The sequence below is a fragment of the Doryrhamphus excisus genome, linkage group LG7 (assembly GCF_037039965.1).
Source record: "Doryrhamphus excisus strain RoL-2023G ecotype Guam linkage group LG7, RoL_Dexc_Guam_v1.1, whole genome shotgun sequence".
NCBI classification, from domain to species: domain Eukaryota; kingdom Metazoa; phylum Chordata; class Actinopteri; order Syngnathiformes; family Syngnathidae; genus Doryrhamphus; species Doryrhamphus excisus.
In genome coordinates this window covers 21,939,715-21,957,751 of record NC_136363.1, presented here as the reverse complement: position 1 = coordinate 21,957,751, position 18,037 = coordinate 21,939,715, and the positions used below count along the sequence as shown (strand labels likewise).

The window sequence follows — 18,037 nt, the reverse complement described above, 5'->3', positions numbered from 1 at the left end:
CTTCAGAAATTTGACTTTTAATGAATAAGAAAAACAACTGTGCTGTTTACAAAATGGCTCAACAAACATAAATTAAAGTTAAAAACAAAGCTAGAGGCTAAAGCTACATACATTAAAATGTCAACATCGGTGATGTCAAGCAGTGTCTGGCTCATTGTGGTCAACATTCATACATCAACAACACGAGAACAACTAGAAAGAACATTTTAAGTGCAGTGTGGTCAACAAAGTAGGTGGGAACTCGCTGATCATGTGACTGAATTCATGCACCAGAAAAGACTTGGGACATACAAGTCTGTTTTTATTCTGTTGCTGTTGGACGCTAAAACAGCTACTGTACTTGATCTGATTTTACCATCAGATCAAGTGTCAATATTGTCACATTTGGCCCTAGCAGGCAGAGGTATGCATTGTACCAGCCAGGCCCAGGTATTCGTGGTTCTCAGCAGCCGGGAGGAACAGACCGCTGGCACCCATGTTTGAGGGCGTGGCCCGGGGCTGGAAGTCAGCCTGGTAGTCTGGGTTGTCGAGGCTGGCAATGCGGGGCAGTGAGCTTTGTGCTGTGTTTAAGTACTCTGGTCCCTCCTGGACAATTTTTCTATTTCCCGGTCGGAAAGGTAGAGACGCGGCACCCCACACTGGACTCAGGTCTTCGTAGTTGGGATTGTGGACGTCTGAGGGTCTGCAGCTGAACCCGTTATCAGCCTGGTTCATGTACTCTGCAAGCAAACATCAGTGAGTCATGTTCTGGACTTTGTGAAGTGCTGCATGTGTGTTGTTTACCGTGGACACTGAGGTCGTCTTTGTCAGCTATGTTGCCAGTCGGGTCGCTTATGTAACGCATGGCAACGCTGTTTGTGCGCATAGGATGAGCCTGCTGACACACAAAAGGCGTGTGGCATGTAAGTTGGTCACGGCTGCGGTATACGATGCATCATTTAAAATCAAGGTTCATACCACGGTGCTGCAGGTATGGTCGCTATGGTTACTGGAGACTTTGTAAGGCAACAGATATTCCTCGGCATCCACCACATCATCTGCATCGTCTGAGCTCAGAAGGCGGGAGTAGAACCTGCTGTCCGACGGGCTGGGAGGGTCACACTGAAACAAAAACTGTTAGCGCCAAGGAGAGATTCAGTCAAGGCTAGTATATCGCAAACCTACCTCCAGGACCAGGTACCTTGACGGATCCTGTGCCATCTTGGAAAACTCCACTATGAGTTCCCTGAACTTGGGTCGGCTGGACGGATCGATCATCCAACCTGCGGACACAGTAGTTGCTCTTTAGTGGACTCGCCCCTCTGCCCAGTGAGGGTCCTCATCTTATCCCACTTACACTTGACCATCAACATGTAGACGTCGATGGTGCAGATGGGCGGCTGCGGCAGGCGCTCGCCTCGCTCCAGAACCGACGCCACCTCGCTGGCCGGAATGCCGTCGTACGGCTTGGAGCCAAACGTCATCAGCTCCCACACCGTCACACCTGGAGGGAGAATGAAGGGTTTGATTGACAGTTGGGTGGAGTCAGGTAAGGGGAAGGTGTGGCTTTATTTACCATAACTCCAAACGTCACTCTGGTGTGTGTAGGTCCACTGCAGGATGGACTCCAGTGCCATCCACTTGATCGGAACCTGAGGAAAACATGCATCACCTATTGTTGATGCATGTTAGCCTAGCTTAGCGTCACAGCGAAACACAAAAAACACACACCTTTCCTCCGTCAGAATGGTATTCCTTCTCGTCAGCCGTCAGAAGTTTGGCAAGACCAAAGTCTGTGATCTTGACATGATTGGGAGTTTTCACCAGAACGTTCCTCGCTGCCAGATCTCGATGCACCAGGTGGCGCTCCTCGAGGTAGCTCATCCCCTTCACGGATCAAAAGTCAAGCCGTGACTTAGTTTCTCGAAAATCCAGTGGACTTTGTTCTTGCGGCACTCACCTTGGCAATCTGGACGCACCAGTTGAGCAGCCACTGAGCGCCCACGTTCTCTTGGTGGTGTCTCACATAGTCCAGCAGGCAGCCGTATGCCATCAGCTGAGTTACCAGCTGCACAGACGACGTCAGGCAGATCCCCAGCAGGCGGCACACATGAGGGTGGTCCACGCTCGCCATCACGTACGCCTCCTGCAAATAAACCGTGGTCATGCAGCTAGCTGAGCTCCAGCGGTGGGAGTGGACGACAGTGGCTTACGTCCAGGATTTCTTTGTTGGCTTTGGGCGACGTCGCCTCTCGGAGTACTTTGATGGCAACTGGGATTTTCACATTCTCGCCATCAGGGATCCACAAACCCTAAAATGACAGGATGTTATATCATGGGTTGCTAACGCTAACGAGCTTCTGAAATAGTATCTCACTTTATACACAGTCCCAAAGGCACCAGAACCGAGAACCCTAATCTTCTTCAGCTCCGTCTCTTTCAGCATCCTCAGCAGCGCCTGGTTAGGAGCCTCGCCACTGGGGGTCAGCGGCTCCACCAGCTGCACACACACACACACACACACACACACACACACACACATTATTTTATAGTACAACCAGCAGGGGAACACAAAGATCAGCGAGTGCTATACCTCTCTCTCCTGCAGGAGGCGCCGCAGAGTCCGTTTCCTCTTGATTTGCCTTCGCCGGAGCAACACAGAGACCATCAATGACAGGAGGACGATAACCAAGAGCCCGCTGACCACACCCACTGCGAGTGTGGAGTGTGAGGAAGCCCTGAGGACCCAAAAAGCAAATATAACTTCATGTTGTTCAGACATGTTGACTTGCTAAAGCCAAAATGGAGTCATGACGCTACCCTGAGCATCCCGCCAGTCCAGGACCTGTGCACCTACACAGAGAGACACCAAGACACCAAAAGTTACATCTTAAGTCACTACAGGTCCTCCATTTGTGTGTTTAACGTGTCCCCACCCCTCGGAGCAGTTCTGGTGACATGACTGGCACTGGCCAGCACTATCAGCGTATTTCCAGATCATCATGTCGCCATCGCCCATCACGCCATGAGGGCATCGTGGTACACAGTGGGGGCCATCTTTGAAGTGGGCACACTGGGAACACTGGTCAGGACCCTGGAGGTGGCAGATGATGAACGGAAGAGTCAAGGTTATGCTTGTAGCAATATTAACAAAATGTCAAATCCTGACCGCGCCATAGCAGGTTGGCGTCCCTTCCATCGCAAGACACTCGGCATGACATTCCACGCAGCTGCCGTTCACTTCCACCTCCCTGGGCTCCCTGCACACACTCAGAATGTCAGCGACTGTGTTTGATTGACAGCAGGGGGCGTGTCCTTACCCATGCAGCAGGTTGCACAAAGCCACACAGCGCCCCTTGCGGTCAAAGTTTCGGCAGGAAACACACATGGTTGGCCCGGGGCCCCAGCAGCCTTGGTCTGTACACTGCACGTCACAGGTGTGGTTCTGTTGCTCTGCATGGAGACCAGAAGAAGGTTCTGAGATTGTGGGTCAGTGAGTGACGACGGCGATGACAACCTTAAACGCACGGCAGAGTTGGGGCGACGGCACGTTTCTCAGCGTGATGGTTTGGTCTGATGATTTGAAGAGGCGGGCCCACTGGTCACTGCGAGTGTAGCACAGTAGAGGGTTGTCCTTCAGGGTCACTCTACCGGCGCTGACCTCCTTCAGGGAACGCAGACCCAACCAGTGCAGATTCTGGACCTTCACCACAGCCAGGCTGTGTTGCCTGAATCAGCGCAATATTGCTATGAAATATGTTGGCCACATGCGGAAGGCAGAGTCCCACTGGGAAAACGACTTACGCTCGTGTGGTTCTTCCTCGTATGATCTCCAGGTTCTCAAACACGGACAGAGACGTCAAGTTCTTGGGCCAGGATTGGATCAGCAGGAATCCTGGAAGACTCAGATTTAGGGCCAAAATCAACAAGGAAGTTCATCTTTTGACCGACCTGTGATTTCCTTTACGGTCCGGAAGTATTCCAGTTTGGCCGGGTCCATGGGCGGGATCTTATAGTGAGCATCGCTGCAGGAACCAATCAGAGACCATGAACAGAGCGCGAGGAATGATGCAGGCTAATCCCAGTTAGCACCTGAGTGAGTGCTAACTTCTTGCTGTCGAGGACTGACCCGGTGAAGGAGGTCTCAATGAAGAAGATGTCGCCGTTGATCTTGGTGCAGTTTCGGAACGACTCGATGTTGGAGGCGTTGATGGCGATGGCATTCACAAGAGCCCCCACGCCGACACCATTACAAGCTGGAAGAGATAACAAGAACGTCACTCTGTTTTGTCACGATGTACGTGTGGGGGCGGGGCTACCTTTCGGACACGCTCCCTCACAGGTTCGACAGCGCTGCACGCCGTTGTCATCTACCTCGTACATGCCTGCGCCGCACGTGCGCACGCAGGCGCCGCCGGTCACCACGTAGTTGTCTGCACAAACAGACACCACCAACGTGTGAAGCTGCACATATATGTATCTATAGATGTGTCTTACGTGGGCAGGACTTGACGCAGGTGGCGCCGTAGGTGAACTTGGCGTTAGGGTTGTTGATGACTTGGTGTGTTTTCAGGTCGTAGAGCTTCTCAGGAGGACACGCGTCTTTGCAGGTTCCGTCGTCATTGAACAACCGGCACGCCTGAAAAGACGTCAGGTGTCACGGTCACATGCGCCAGACGAGGGCAGCCACGCTCACGTTTGAGTCCGGCTCACTGACCAGACAGTCGGTGGCCCGGGGTCCGGTGCAGCCCGCCGCACAGTGCTCGTTACAACAGTCGCTGGGTTTGGGGCCACGACACCTCCGGCTGCACTGCTCAGCACACTGCGACTTGGTGACTGGAGGGAGACGTGCACTATGGTAGGTCATGGTATTACGCATGTCATTACTGGAAAAGCTCTAATTGTACCAGGGACATTTCTTTACCTAAAGATTAATCGGAATTAAAGATGAGCTATGTATGAAATGTGAAAACTCATATATAACTTTACAAAGCGGAATGAATAACAGTACAGCAAGTGCAATACACATGACTTTCAAGAGTAGCAACATTTTAAATCACACTGTTGTATGCTGACCACTCATGATACTACAAATCTTGAGGCATTAAAAACTCTCTAGGAGGTTGACTACAGCCACATATGTTAATACTTTCTGACTTGGCGCCAATTAGAAACCTAATGGTTTTAACCTAATGGTTGATTGAATTGAGGTGTTAATTTGAAAAGATGTGTGTTTACATTTCTGGCAGTGTTCCGGTCCGACTGCCCAACACGACCCGTTGATACATGATGGATGACAGGGCTCACCTGGAGAAACACATTTGTTAAAACAAGAAGACAGCATTTTATGTCAAGAAAAACAACAACAAGACATACAGTTGCGTGCAAACTCGTCCATCTTTAAAAGTAACTTGGGATTGGTGCTTTTGTCCAGGACATCCCACCACTGGATTGTGTCCATGTTGCACAGCAGATGATTGTGGGTCATCTTAACGCCTCCTCGAAGAATCTCTGACCATAAGAGAGACAGAACATGAAGTGTTATTTGCAGGCAGCAGCCAAGGTAATTCAAACCCATCACATCCGGTACCGGTCAGGCTGCTGAGCTGAAGTTGTCTGAGGCCACCAGTGAAGTTGAGCGTGGAGGACGAGTAGTTCCTGTGGTAGTTGGACATGACCAACAGGGCATACTGACTCTCGTAGAGGTTCTGACCTCGGATCAGCCTCAGGTTGACCAGAGGGACTATTGGCACCTCGTTAATGGCGATGAGCACATAGCCGCCGACTTCCTCGATGGACTGAAGGCAAACAGGATGGAGGAAAACGTTCAAAACTTTGCTGAATTTGCGGCTTTGTGATATTGACGCCCACCTGGAGGAAGGAAAGGTCTTGGTGCTGCAGAGTGTGCGTGATCTCCAGGTTTTCCAGGACCACGGAGCAGTTGGCATACATCCTCCGCATGTTGTCATAGTGGTTTTCAGGAGTGCCCAGCAAGGTCAGCTGGTTGCTGGCCCCCTGACACACTGACAGAGAGAGCGAGAGTATGTAGTTTCTTTGTTGGCCACACGAGGACGCTCTTTCACTGGAATCAACATATTGACTTTGTCTTCACATATAGTGGAATTTGTTTGATTTCTATACTCGTTCCTGGTGTTTATCTTTAAGATGTCTGATAGGCATGGAGCGTTCCAGAGCGTGTTAAGCACTGTTTTGTTGTGAGAAAAGGAGACGAGGAAGTCGTTAGTCCATGACGGGCTGAGCGTGAGGAATGAAGCCTTTCAGGCTCTGTCTGTTGGTGCGTTTGCTTGCTTCCTGGAGAACAACAAGAAGTCAAAGTGGGACAAAACAACGTCCCCGTCTGGCCACAACTTTTGCTTCCAACCGAAGGACAAGGTATGGCAACGTCACTAGTCAGACGAGACAAGCTGAGCCTCTGTCGTCTCACTGACTCAGCTGAGAAACGGAATGTTCAAGACAAAACACAGTGTGTGTGTGTGTGTGTGTGTGCGTGTGTGACAGACAGCAGGTCATCCACCTCCATGACAGGATTCACCGCATCAAAGCCACGCCCCCTCGACTTCACACTGGCAACAAACCTCGGACATCCCGTAATTGAGATGTTTGCGTAGAAAAAGTGAACAAAATGTCACAGTAAATGTTTGTGTGGACTTGACCTTTTGACCTTTTGTCAAGGTTTGACAAACACACACGCACGCAAACAGCAGGAGTATAGATTATTGCTGGCTCATGGCTAATGCTAAATGCTAACATGTGACATTTGCTCACGAAGAAGTGGGGTGGGAGGCTATGCCCCCAACTGGCCATGACAACATGTCATTCAGGACTGGAAGGGGAATGTGTGTGTGTGTGTGTGTGTTCAATTAGCCCTAATGAGCTAGCTGCTGCTGTCAACACTCGCACACAATAACGCACAGTCATCGTGTCAACACTCTTTTCCAGTTGTCATCATTTACCCACAAATCTCCCAATACTAACGAGATGCAACGGCGCTAACGGGCCCTAGTGGTCAAAGCGTGTCACTGAACATGTGACTGATGGTGTTTGTTTGACCGGGTCAACATGTGAGGGTGGGCGTCGTCAGCTTCACGCTAAAATCCATCTTGATAAAAGTCAAAAAGAGAGGCGGCGTCCGAGGGCAACCGTCATATGCATGTTTGTCTTCTTCTGAGCAAGCGAAATGTCCAACGTTTTCGCTGTGTTCCTGAACACGGCCTTTTAAAAGGAAGTAAAATGTAGCCAACCTCTCGTTTGGTGACACAGTGACCAAACGGTGTCACTGCAGTGATGACTTCAAACATTGCACCCGCCCACCTATTGTGTTTCACCTTGCCTGCGGCCAAAATGATTCACGGTTTATTAAATTTGAAGTGCTTTTATTGACTTCCATTGGCGTTTTGTTTTCATGTGCACTTAGAACCAAGTCAGAGGTCAGACAGACAAAATGTGCAGCGGGATCCACAACAAGAACACAGTGGCCTTGTGTGCTAATCTCTCGCTCTCTCTTTCACACACACGCTGCAGGAATGTCTCAGCCAGCTGACAGCCGCCCTGTTGAAAACCCAACTTCATTCCCACCAAAACACACACTTTTATGCGCTCCTTAAGCGGGAGCGAACAACTCCAGTTCACACTACATTACCCACAAGGCCCAAGCCGGCATGCAGCAAGCTAAGCAAGCTAAGCAAGCTAGCAGCATTGCCATGTGACACGATGAACGACACACTTTGTTCACTTTCGCAACTTCTGGCCCGTTTGAACACGTCCAACTGCTTTTGCAAGCTTCACACACACACCAACACTGCCTGAACATGTCGGCATGCGCGCACGTACCGTACATGTGCACGTGCGTGTCAGCTTCATCCCGCCAAGCGTTGTTGTAACATATTGCTATGCCGTCTTCCCACATTGCCATTCGATGCCATTTTGCTGCACCGCACCCCACTTCCTGCATGATCCTGTGTGAAATTTTGGAACTGACATCACTGACCTTTGACCCCATGAGCGAGCAGGTTGAACATGTTTGCACTCAGCCTGTTTAATCCCGCCAGCACACTGTGACCTTCAACATTCCCCACATTCCAGCGCTGACAATCCCGCAGGGTGCACGGCTACTGCTAGCCGCTCACCTGCAAGTCCAACGCACACATGCGCCCCATCCAAGCCGCCATCCTGCAGGGGTCACTTCCAACCTCTGGGACCGTTCTGGACGTTTCCCTTCAAAAGATGCATGCAAGCTTCCAAAGGACTATTTGTCTCTAAAACACAGGTGTCAAGGTTGATGCGGTTGTCCAGGGACTCTCCACATGTTGTGAGAAAATCACATTGGCTATTCCTGGGTCCCAGGCAGTAACGAGCTCGCAACCATTTCTTGAAAAGATGTGCAGAAGCATGCATGCATGCATGTATGCATGCATCCATCCATATCGGGCTCATGGCTGAGCTGGAGCCTATCCCAGCTGACTCACGCATAATCACCGAGTGGGAACTATCAGCAACGCCTAAATGCAGGCGTTGTTGCAGTTATGAATAACAAACTAATGCAGCTAGACATTACAAGCAAATGTTTTCTTTCGTAAATAAAAATTACTAAAAGTTGCATTTCCTGTTTTTGCTTATTTGTTTTGAAAGAGTTCTACATCAATTTGTTGGCAGTGATACATAATAAACATGACATAAAAACCACCCTGCTTTAAACACCTCTTGAGTCTCTCATTGGAATGTTAATTCACTTCATGTCTTTTTTTTTTAATCAATATTGTTCCAGGTGCTAGATGACGTCAATCAGGAATTTAATGACGTAATGTAACAAATAGTAAGCATGCAATTAAGCACCGTCATTGCCATTAAATAGTCCATGAGTTTACTCTCATGGGCTCCACACTACCATGGGACGTATGGGAAGTAAATGCCATTAAATGTTCTAGTGGTGCAGTGGTGCAGTGGAGCGCCTTGCCGTACCTCTCCTGTCGGTTGGGGTGCAGCAACAGCGGTCAAACGTCAGCAGAAGAAAAAGAAGAAACAGAAGAAAAAAGTAGTCCTCCGCCGCACCTCCGCACATCTTCACGTCCACACTCGTCCTCTTCTTCTTCGGGTGGAAGACAAACAACGTGGACCACCTTCATGTACTTCCACATGGACCGCCACAAGCAACATGGACCTGCGTGGACGTGGAGCCTTCCTGCGTAACAATAATAACAATGTGACAACCTGAACGAGCTGCACTGTGCGTGCACACACACACACACACACACACACACACACACACACTTTCTCGCATCCACACCCTCCTCCCGCCCTCTTTCCCACAGTGAGACTAGTTTGATTGACATCTGGCTTACACAAGTGATTAACACATTAACACACTTTATTACGCTTATTAAGTTAGAATGGAAATTATTTAGCGTAAACTGTACATATAATAAACCTGTTTCAAGTTAAGATTACATCGTGAAAACATAAAAATAAGCTACTACAAGTAAATTTACTGCCGTGACAACACAAAGCAATATTTTGCAATGCATTCTGGTACCTGTAGTGTCAGCAATACATGCATTATACGAGCATGTTAAAAGTCTTTGGATTCTAATGCTAACGGGTCACAAAGCTTTTTGTGTCTCTATATCGATGCTCAACTTGATTTACCACCAATTAGTTTATTTAATCATTTTTGCCACTAAAGCAAAAACATGATTAATGGCCTTCTTCACTGACTGGTGTCAAATTCAAGACAAATGGGGAGCCAACAAAAAACAGAACAAGTTGTCATTCCGTCCACGTTGAAAACAAGCACTTCATGAGTGCTATACTGTGGAAGAAATCCATCAAATGAAACATGCATTGTTTACAACATCAATTAATCATGAATGCACTTTTCGAATAAACCATATATTATGGATAAATCACTTGAGCGGGCATGGGACCAACCTGGCTGGAATGTATTCCAAATTAAATGTGAAGAAGACAGGTGAAGAATGAGGGAGTTGACTAATGAGCCCTGATGGCTTACTAATTGTAAGACTTAACAATAATAAGACATGTTGAGGATTAACTCAACAGTGTGTTGAATCAATATTCCTAATTAGATGGCTAAATGCCTGCAGGCCTCGGCTTAGCCAGAGACAATGTCTGTTGTGTGAAAAGAAACAAAAGAAAATCTTTGCGATCAATAAAGTTAGCTTCTTTAAAACCACCACCTTTCCCACAACTCTTGACTGTACGTGATGGCTGACAACTTAAAAGGTCAAGTTGAAAGCCATAGAGTCCAACCTACAAATTGCAATATAACACATGAACCATTATTTACAGTCGATAAACATGATGGTGCATGAAAGGAGGTGATTCTATTCAAGTGAGTGACATACAATGAAGGACGGGGAGCTAGCGCCCTCTTGTGGTCGATGTTATATGACCACGCGGCAGCACTTAGTTTCTTTGAAAGGTTTTTCAACGTATTTATTATTAGGTTCTTGTTTATGTTGATTATGTTGAAATTGACATCAAGCGTCAGATATGAATGCAGTTTGTATATCTACATCGTTTATCTATGTAGTATTGCAAGCCTGGGCACATTTTCTGTTTTGAGTAAGTGATTTAAATAAAAATGTATAAAGTTTATTATTGTTTTTTGTGTGACGTCTTCAGGGGAGCACCTGGAGAAAGGCAACGTAATGACGTCATCACGTGGTCTCGCTCTGGGAATTATGGGAGGGGTCTGGCAGTGGTCACGTGACCCGGGCCTTTGTTGATGAGGCTCGTTGAAAAAGAAGAGGAGGAGGACAAAAAAAGGTCCCAAGCGAGCCTCTCCCGTGCATCTTCCCCGGCGCACCTTCACTCGGCTTCGGCTTCCATGCTGCTGGTCGCCGCAAAGGACCGCTCGCTGGATCTTTGAGTCCGCGGCACTCCGCGCTTTCTCCGCGCCGGCTTGAGTGCGAGGCAGCGCGGCTGGGGGATGGAGGCAGAGTCCCGGCTGTGAGGGGCTGTTTTCAGGGAGGCGTGGGGGGTCGCTGCTGCGCTTTGTTGTGCGTCCGCTTTGTGCTCATCCTTCTCAGCCATGAAGCATTGAAGGCCCGCGGACATCTTGGATGTTTTGCTCAACGTTTTATTTTGCACAAAACCTCTCTTCTTCTTCCTCCTCGTTTGACGTCATCTGCTCAATTTCTCACCCACTTCTTCTCACCTCCATCATGGCTCCTCTTGCCTCCTCCTGCCTGCTGCTGCTCCTGCTGCTCCTTCCTGCAGCCCAAAGCAGCAACCCTCGTGGGGGAGGATCATCTGCCGACTGCGGCCCAGGGAAGAACGCTGAATGCCCAGGTGAGACGCACACACCCAACCACCTACCGACCCATACTAGGCCCTAGGTGAGGTCAGAGGTCACCTCCTGTCATCACACATCAGGGTTTGTGTTGCCATGACTACGGCACCTTTGGCCTTCTGTGGTGAGGAGAAGGAAGATTGAAGGTCAGGCAAGCTGCTTTCATCCTTAAACTGGACGCTATTTTGGAGCTAATTACAGACTGGAGGAACAGGGCGAGGCACATGTGTGTGTGCGTTTGTGTGTGTGTGTGCTCGATTTGCAAAACACACACTGTGGTCGTCACGTGCGGCAGGACCTCCGTATGAGGGGCGGAGCGATAAAATGGTGGTTTGGTGACGTCCGTGGGACAGCTGGCGGCCTCTTGCTGGACAGCGATGAAGAAGGAGCGAGGAGATGATAACAGAGGAAATGTTTATTTCAGGCTCCTCCCCCTTTAGGGAAGATGAACATCCAGTCTAGTTCCAGGTCATTGACTTGTCAGCCTCTCCGAGTTCTTGACTTGAAATGATGAGACATTCCCCTTTGCTTCCTCGGGATGTGAGTCGCTTCCTGGTGGCGGTAACGTGACACTCAGGTGTCTACTAATTACAAGGGGTGGAGGGGGGGCAAGGTCACAACCCCTCTAATTAAGACTCAGGATTCGGGCAGTACACTTTTTGCACATGCTCAACCTCTGTTTTCTGTTATTTTTGTGGCAGCATCATGGCATAGGATAAGATAATACTACATTTGGGGGGAGGACTCCATCTTTACAGCTAATGTTTGGAAAACGGAAGAAAAACATCCTTTTCGTGTGGACAGTGTTTGCGATGGAAGCAATATCACTCACCACTTCCCAAGAAGAGTCCAAGCCTCGGAGGGCAATCTCATGCTCATTAGTTTTTTGGTGTGGTGACGATGGATTTCCTGCCAAGGGATAGCACAATAAGCGTGACATAATACAGATGGATGAACATCTCACTCTTGTGACTTTAATGTTTCGTTTTCAGACCTGTCCGACAAGAAGAGCGATCTGCGGGTCTGCGATGCAGGCACGTGTCGTTTCGGAGGGACCTGCCGCGACAACGGCGCTGACATCAAGTGCGTCTGTCAGTTCCACGTAAGTCCACACCCTGTGATGTGCGCATCATTCCTTTCCCAGCCAGCGTGTGGCAGCAGTGAGCATTAAACCAGCGACGTTTGCTTTCCAGTGTCACAAGAAGTACATCCCTGTCTGCGGCTCCAACGGAGACACGTATCAGAATGAGTGCTTTCTGCGGCGGGTGGCGTGCAGGAAACAAAGAGCCATCAGCATTGTGTCGGAGGGGCCCTGTTACCACGGTAACACACATGAACACACTCTTAAATCAATAAGCTAGCACCCATGTTGACGTGATTGCTTGCTTCTGTCTTGTTTGACAGACGGAGCCTCTGGATCTGGAGACGGAGGTAATCTTTATGTCAGGTGTAGAGCCTAATAGATCCTAAATGTCCTAATTGACTGTAAATGACATTTGTAGCGCCCCCTATGGGTTGTGCTGACATATGTTGAGCTGTGTCAAAAAAGTCAGATCCAGAAAAGTGAGCTTACAATACTTGTTGGATGTTGACGATGACGTCTTGTGTGTCTGTAGATGATGAAGGCTCCGGACGCGGTAAAAAAGGATCCAAATGTGGGAACTGCAAGTTTGGTGCAGAGTGTGATGAAGATTCTGAGGACACACTGTAATGGCAAACACACACACACACACACACACACAACAACAACAACAACAACAACAACTGACGTGTCTGTGTGTGTGTGTTTAGGTGCATGTGTAACATCGTGTGCAACGGTCACAACGACAACCCAGTGTGCGGCAGCGACGGCGTTACTTACGACACGCCGTGTCACGTGAGAGAGGCGTCCTGCCTCAAGCAGCTGAAGATTGACATCCGACATGTGGGACGTTGTCAAGGTAACCAGAGAATCACGTCTCCCAGGATGGAGGGGAAGCACAAAGAAGAAAATGAAAGTGATGAATATTGAATGACAACATGACCTCAATATGAGTACACGTACCTGGGCCACCATCTCCGTTGTAAAATTCTTCTTCTGTGGTTTTAGATAAAAGCAGGAAGGATGACGGCATGAAGATGAAGCCAGATGTTTTTGGTAACTAAATCTTCTATAAGCTCTTCATGATTTCTTCTATCCGACGGTCGTCACCATTATCATCGATTTTCTTTCAGCTGTGCCCAAACCTGGCGAAGGCGAGGGCTTTGGGGAAGTCTCCACCCCCTGTCCTCCAGACCACGCCCTGATTTGCATACACGGCCAGTGTGAGATGAGAAACAACCAGGCCACCTGCAGGTAACACCTAGCATGATTGCTACATGTGGTTATTGTGGGGACGTCCATTACCATGAAGACGATGTGAACGCCCGCAGGTGTGAGTCGGCGTACGGCGGCCTGCAGTGTGATGAGCTTCTAGACTATAACATCCTCTACGTGGTGCCAAGCGGTCAGAAGCTGCACTACGTCCTCATCGCCGCCATCATTGGAGCCGTCCAGATTGCCATCATCGTGGCGGTGGTCATGTGCTTCACCAGGTGCGGACATTGCCTTGGCTTCCAGATGTTAAAAATGATGATGTTCACTTCCTGTGTTGTCCTACAGGAGGTGCAACAAGGCCAAGCGTGGACGGAGACAGAAGCAGCATTTGGGACACTTCCCATCGGGAACGTCGTCCAGGATGATGTAGCAGATCTTTGCTCCCAAACCTTTTTATCCAATACACTTTTTTGGTACCACACAGACTGACCACTTTTTTAAAGCTCCACTTTCGGTGCCTCTTTTTTTCCTTTGAGATTTTTTTTCAATTCCTAAGGGGCCTTATTTTTTGACCTTTTCTTTTGGGACGGGGTCGATTTTTGGTTTGCCAGCCGGCGCAGACGACCTCAAACACTGTGGATGTTCCCTTCGGTTGATGAACTTCTTTTCTTTGCACGCAAATGCCTCTTTGCTTTTGTTTACATTTAGAAGGAAGCGGCACATTTTTTTTACTTACTTTGAAAACTTTGTAGCACACAGTGGCCATTTAAAATGTCTATGCTATTTCTAACTTTATTTTAAAACAGCAGCCATCTTGTGAGCAGATAAACTGTCAAAGCGTTCAGCTCTTGAACGCACTATCCACCCACTAACAGGCCCAAAGTGCTGCGTCTGGCGCGGGGGGTGGGGGGACTTGGGTTGGTGACATTCATCTCAACTTTAGAACCAAAATACTGTTTTTTGTACTCTCTTTCCAGTCCCAAGGTCCAAACTGATGTGTACAGTTTTTTTTAAATTGTCACGTAACGCCATTCCGGAAATGGACTCAATTGTGTTTTCTTGGTGTTTTGTCAAGATGATAATTTTTAAAGATTTTTGATCCACTTTTTCTTTTTGTATTTGATTTGTAATGTCGGTACCAAGTGTCCGTGTTGGTCGTTCCCTTGTGCTAGAAGAAGCAGCCGGCTGAGGCGGTTCTGCAGTAGCTGTTGCATGACACAGTGACGTGCTTGTGTAGTAGAATGTTCTAGAATTAAATCACCATGGTTAAAAAAAAAAAACAGCATTGTGTCGCTGTTTGATTTCTCGCACGAGAGCTTTCTGGTGCAGCAATTGGGGGTTCTACAACCAAGTCCACCCATCTGGGTCACAGAAGCGTAAAAAACAAGCGCTCCTTAAGGGCGTTAAGTATAGAAGTAGGATAATTTTAGGTGTCAGCTGGTGCAGGAAGTCCCCCTGTCTCCTCATGGTCGTCACTCTCTTCGTATTCCCATATCTTCCTCCCTTCTCCATTGACCCATCTCAATGCCTTCCCGGTTCTGGAAGCATTCTAGAACCATGCCCTGGCAAAAGTCCAGAAGGTTTTGTTTGCAGTACCATTCCCAAAGGAGCCACAAAGGTGGAACACTACTCTGGGCGGGATTAGGACCGCAGAGTGAAAAGGTGACGCTGACAGATGGATGGCGTAGGGGGTTTCCGTTGGCCTGACCCAAAGGGGGGTAGGTGGGCGGGTGGCGTGGATGCTATTTTTAGGATCCGTGGTGATCATTTGTTGTAATGGTTGTCTGACGTCCATGTAATTTCTTCTTCTACCTCACTGGAGGTGGACACCTGCCCGCCCTCGCTGTCCTTTTACACCCATGATCCCACCCACTTTGCCAGGGGTGGGTGGAGTTTGCTGATCCATGTGCCCACTTTGGGGTGGGCCTCCCGCTGTAGAGGTCCGCTCACTCCTCTCTCGTCTCCCTGATCCTTCTTCCCACACTCTCTCTCCGTCGTTTGTCCTCGCGGGTCAAGCCGGCTCCAACGCATACCAACATGGCCGACAAAGCACTGGGCGGCGATGACTCTGGAAGCATCGTGGCGCTGTTGGAGCGTGTGGCGGGCCTCATGGACAGCGTGCAGGTGACCCAGCAGCGCATGGAAGAGCGTCAGCTGGAGCTGGAGAGCACAGTGAAGAGCATCCAGGCCAACGTGCTCAAGCTGACAATGGAGCACGCGGCCAGCAGCAGCACAGTGGAGAGGCTCCTGGAGAAGACCCGCAAGGTCAGCAGACACATCAAGGACGTGCGGGTCCGTGTGGAGAACCAGAATCTTCGCGTGAAGAAGGTGGAGGCCACCCAGGGAGACCTCCTGGCCAAGAACAAGTTCAGGGTGGTTATCTATCAGGTAGGTTCCTCCTTTGGACACAAGCTCAAATTGCATGGAGGCCATGGTTCTCCTTTCAGAAGCATCCAGATGATCCCGCCCGATTTGCGATCATCTGATGTGTCTACATTACATTGGTCACCATGACGACGTCATCATGGCAAATCTTAAGTCCCACTAGACTTTTCCCTCCAGTCATTCTTGGAGGGAGGATGTCATAGATAAGCTCCTCTAACCAAGTGACAGAACCAGCTGAACCCAGACAGAACAGGTTATTCTCAGTCCACCAGCATCCCTAATTTAGTGGTCGGCCACTATGGTCAGGTCCAGAGAAGAGGGGGGCATGACATAATGACCTATAACCCTGCTGAATAATTTAAATCCTAAAGGTTATTTGGATAATGCTAGCATGCTAGCCAGATGTATTAATAGTTCACAAATAGGCGATATGTGCTCATGACTGGTTAGCTTAGCATCAGTTCCATCACTGAGAGGGCCAGCAAGTGGAGCAAAGTTCTATCACGCCACATGAACAAGGGATTCACTTGCACTTCGGGTCCAATGAAACCTGATCGCCCTGCGTCGTGGCTGCTAGTCGATATGTTTAGCTTCCTGCAGCCCAGTGCTGAGCTTCACTAACAGCTGCTGAACTTTATTTAGGGAGGTGGGATCAAGACGTGCACGCCACTCTGACATCCTCGCCACCAAGCCCTTTTTCTCTCGCACATGAGGTCTTGTCCAAGTGGCCGTGTTCTAACGTTGTTCTGCTAGCACACTTGACCTTTGTGTGTTCATGGGGGGTGCGACCATTTGTCCATCCATCCAAGTCCAACCATTATCAGGGTCATGGTGTATGTTGGAGGCTATCCCAGCTGATTTCAGGCAAGAGGCGGCCTACACCCGGGATTGGTCACCAGCCAATCGCAGCCTTTGCACAAGTGCATCTAGAAAATGGGATGCTCGAGCTAACATGCTCGCCAGGTTAACAAAGGACCTTGGCTCACAACTTCCACCTTTTTTGTTTCTCAGGGTGACCAAGAGGTGAGGGCCGTCACGCCAGGCAATGAGCCAGCCGAACAAGGTGCTGACGGCGAGGACGAGTCCAACAAGTTTGAGCTCCCACCCGACTCGGACGAGGAGTACATGGTGGTGGAGGAGGCGGACTCGACAGCGGCCGGGCGCATGAAGAAGACCGGCCTAACGCGCATCGAGAGCTTCAAGGCCACCTTCTCTAAGGAGAACATGAGCAAGACTCGCGAGAACCTCGGCACCAAGGTCAACAAGCTGGGTGAGCGCATTGTGACGGCCGAAAGACGTGAGAAGATCCGGCAGTCGGGCGAGAAGCTGAAGCAGACCATCACCAAGAGCGTCCCGGCCAAGCTCAACCTGAAAAAGGAGAGGACTGTGGCCGAGGGCCAGGAAGGGGCTGAGGGCGCCGAGGGAGGCGCACCTGTCCCACCCCCAAAGGGCCGTCGAAACACCCCAGATGCCACTAAGGCAGAAGGCGGGGCAGAGGAGTCAGAGGTTCCTGTGTACGACATGAAGCAGCTGTCGTAGCAAGGAGGCAAAGAGCGAGGAAGGAGGATGCACGAGGGAGACGAAGGACTCATCTGATTGAAAGACGCGAGCGGCAGGCAGAACGTTTGAGATCCAAAATGATCCGGTGAGAGTTTCAAGACAGTCTTGATCGAATCAGCAACTGTGTTGACTTTGACAAGAACACTATTGTTTTTACGCCGCCGCTGGCTGTGCATGTCGATGGCTCGGACCCGCTGGAGGAAAACAACACGGGGAGGGGGTCCGTTTGTGTACTGCGATGAAAGCGAAAGTGAGGATGAATAAATTGGACCTGCAGGCAACAAATCAGGCTTTTTGTTGATGTGTGATCACAACTTCTTGGATGCGCTCTGTTAGCATTAGCATGGAGCTAAAGGCTGCTTAATAATAAAAGCAATATATAAATCAACTGAAATGACGATGATGTGACTGACTTGAATTTCATTTAACACGTGTGACTTCAAATACATAATTGTTCTTTGATTAATCAACTGTTTAATGTACTT

General features: G+C 49.2%; 3 protein-coding genes across 4 annotated transcripts; 2 read left to right on the top strand and 1 right to left on the bottom strand.

Moving 5' to 3' along the window:
* Positions 1-3: 3 nt before the first annotated feature.
* Positions 4-9,221, bottom strand: LOC131109203 (melanoma receptor tyrosine-protein kinase). Of its 2 annotated transcripts, none has more exons than XM_058060920.2 (27): positions 8,959-9,221; positions 5,851-6,002; positions 5,570-5,777; positions 5,356-5,490; positions 5,218-5,286; positions 4,697-4,815; positions 4,477-4,618; positions 4,299-4,412; positions 4,109-4,235; positions 3,931-4,004; positions 3,784-3,874; positions 3,508-3,707; positions 3,300-3,432; positions 3,149-3,239; positions 2,916-3,073; positions 2,800-2,832; positions 2,573-2,717; positions 2,357-2,479; positions 2,193-2,291; positions 1,940-2,125; positions 1,711-1,866; positions 1,556-1,631; positions 1,337-1,483; positions 1,165-1,262; positions 958-1,101; positions 784-877; positions 4-719 (listed from the first exon to the last, which is right to left on the bottom strand). In XM_058060920.2, the coding sequence occupies exons 1-27, from the start codon at positions 9,056-9,058 to the stop codon at positions 391-393; spliced, it is 3,543 nt and encodes a 1,180-aa protein (XP_057916903.2). In that variant the 5' UTR covers positions 9,059-9,221; the 3' UTR covers positions 4-390. The 2 variants fall into 2 exon arrangements, with proteins under 2 accessions (XP_057916903.2, XP_057916904.2); XM_058060921.2 differs by having other exon boundaries at positions 784-874; positions 8,959-9,220.
* A 1,509-nt stretch (positions 9,222-10,730) lies between these two features.
* LOC131108778 (tomoregulin-1-like) lies at positions 10,731-14,899 on the top strand. The gene is made up of 10 exons (XM_058060095.2): positions 10,731-11,310; positions 12,304-12,413; positions 12,505-12,634; positions 12,716-12,742; positions 12,928-13,018; positions 13,103-13,251; positions 13,401-13,448; positions 13,526-13,646; positions 13,724-13,885; positions 13,953-14,899. The coding sequence occupies exons 1-10, from the start codon at positions 11,082-11,084 to the stop codon at positions 14,035-14,037; spliced, it is 1,152 nt and encodes a 383-aa protein (XP_057916078.2). The 5' UTR covers positions 10,731-11,081; the 3' UTR covers positions 14,038-14,899.
* Positions 14,900-15,511: 612 nt separating this feature from the next.
* Positions 15,512-18,007, top strand: cavin4b (caveolae associated protein 4b). Its single transcript, XM_058060245.2, has 2 exons — positions 15,512-15,995; positions 17,004-18,007. Exons 1-2 carry the CDS (start codon positions 15,645-15,647, stop codon positions 17,529-17,531), a joined length of 879 nt encoding a protein of 292 aa, XP_057916228.1. The 5' UTR covers positions 15,512-15,644; the 3' UTR covers positions 17,532-18,007.
* The last annotated feature ends 30 nt before the right edge of the window (positions 18,008-18,037 follow it).

Coding starts and splice junctions, on each gene's coding strand:
- cavin4b (XM_058060245.2), top strand. CDS start 15,645: ATGGCCGACAAAGCACTGGGCGGCGATGACTCTGGAAGCATCGTGGCG. Junction 15,996..17,003: donor TCAGGGTGGTTATCTATCAG/GTAGGTTCCTCC, acceptor TTTGTTTCTCAG/GGTGACCAAGAGGTGAGGGC.
- LOC131108778 (XM_058060095.2), top strand. CDS start 11,082: ATGTTTTGCTCAACGTTTTATTTTGCACAAAACCTCTCTTCTTCTTCC. Junction 13,019..13,102: donor GAAGATTCTGAGGACACACT/GTAATGGCAAAC, acceptor GTGTGTGTTTAG/GTGCATGTGTAACATCGTGT. Junction 13,449..13,525: donor GATGAAGCCAGATGTTTTTG/GTAACTAAATCT, acceptor ATTTTCTTTCAG/CTGTGCCCAAACCTGGCGAA.
- LOC131109203 (XM_058060920.2), bottom strand. CDS start 9,058: ATGTGCGGAGGTGCGGCGGAGGACTACTTTTTTCTTCTGTTTCTTCTT. Junction 3,875..3,930: donor GACCGTAAAGGAAATCACAG/GTCGGTCAAAAG, acceptor TGAGTCTTCCAG/GATTCCTGCTGATCCAATCC. Junction 1,632..1,710: donor ACCATTCTGACGGAGGAAAG/GTGTGTGTTTTT, acceptor TGTTTTCCTCAG/GTTCCGATCAAGTGGATGGC.